This window comes from Penaeus monodon, chromosome 15 (assembly GCF_015228065.2).
Source record: "Penaeus monodon isolate SGIC_2016 chromosome 15, NSTDA_Pmon_1, whole genome shotgun sequence".
NCBI lineage: Eukaryota > Metazoa > Arthropoda > Malacostraca > Decapoda > Penaeidae > Penaeus > Penaeus monodon.
The window spans coordinates 28,347,747-28,348,081 of record NC_051400.1 but is presented as its reverse complement, the minus strand read 5'-3'; the positions used below and the strand labels follow the sequence as shown (position 1 = coordinate 28,348,081).

The 335-nt window shown below is 62.4% G+C and overlaps 1 protein-coding gene across 1 annotated transcript in view; it reads right to left on the bottom strand.

Moving 5' to 3' along the window:
* The window catches only part of LOC119581906, a gene marked incomplete at its 3' end in the record, with an annotated part of 85,972 nt that overhangs the window by 21,907 nt on the left and 63,730 nt on the right, over positions 1-335 (bottom strand). Inside the window, 1 exon segment of the mRNA XM_037930069.1 lies at positions 94-331. Coding sequence (XP_037785997.1) covers positions 94-331 — 238 coding nt within the window.

Below are 335 nucleotides of genomic sequence, written 5' to 3'. Positions count from 1 at the left end.
TGACGACGAACCATAGTCCTCCACAGCCCGGGTTGAGTTGCCAGTTTTTCAATTATTGAGATCGAACGCGCTACACTCTCGCCCAGTACTCACTTCAGGCGCCTGTGGGTCAGGTTAAACGCCAGGAAAGCCAGCGCCATGAGGATCCCCAGTGTGGCCAGGGAGGACATGAGGATGAAGGCCGCGGGGTCGACCGTCTCCACCCGAAGCTTGAAGACCCGCGAGGCTGGCACTTCTCCCCCGGGCCACACGAGGGCATGGCACCCTGGGCACGACAGATCCAGCGACTCGCCTTCGGGGTGGTAGAGGGCCACTTTCACCGGCGCTCCCCCTGG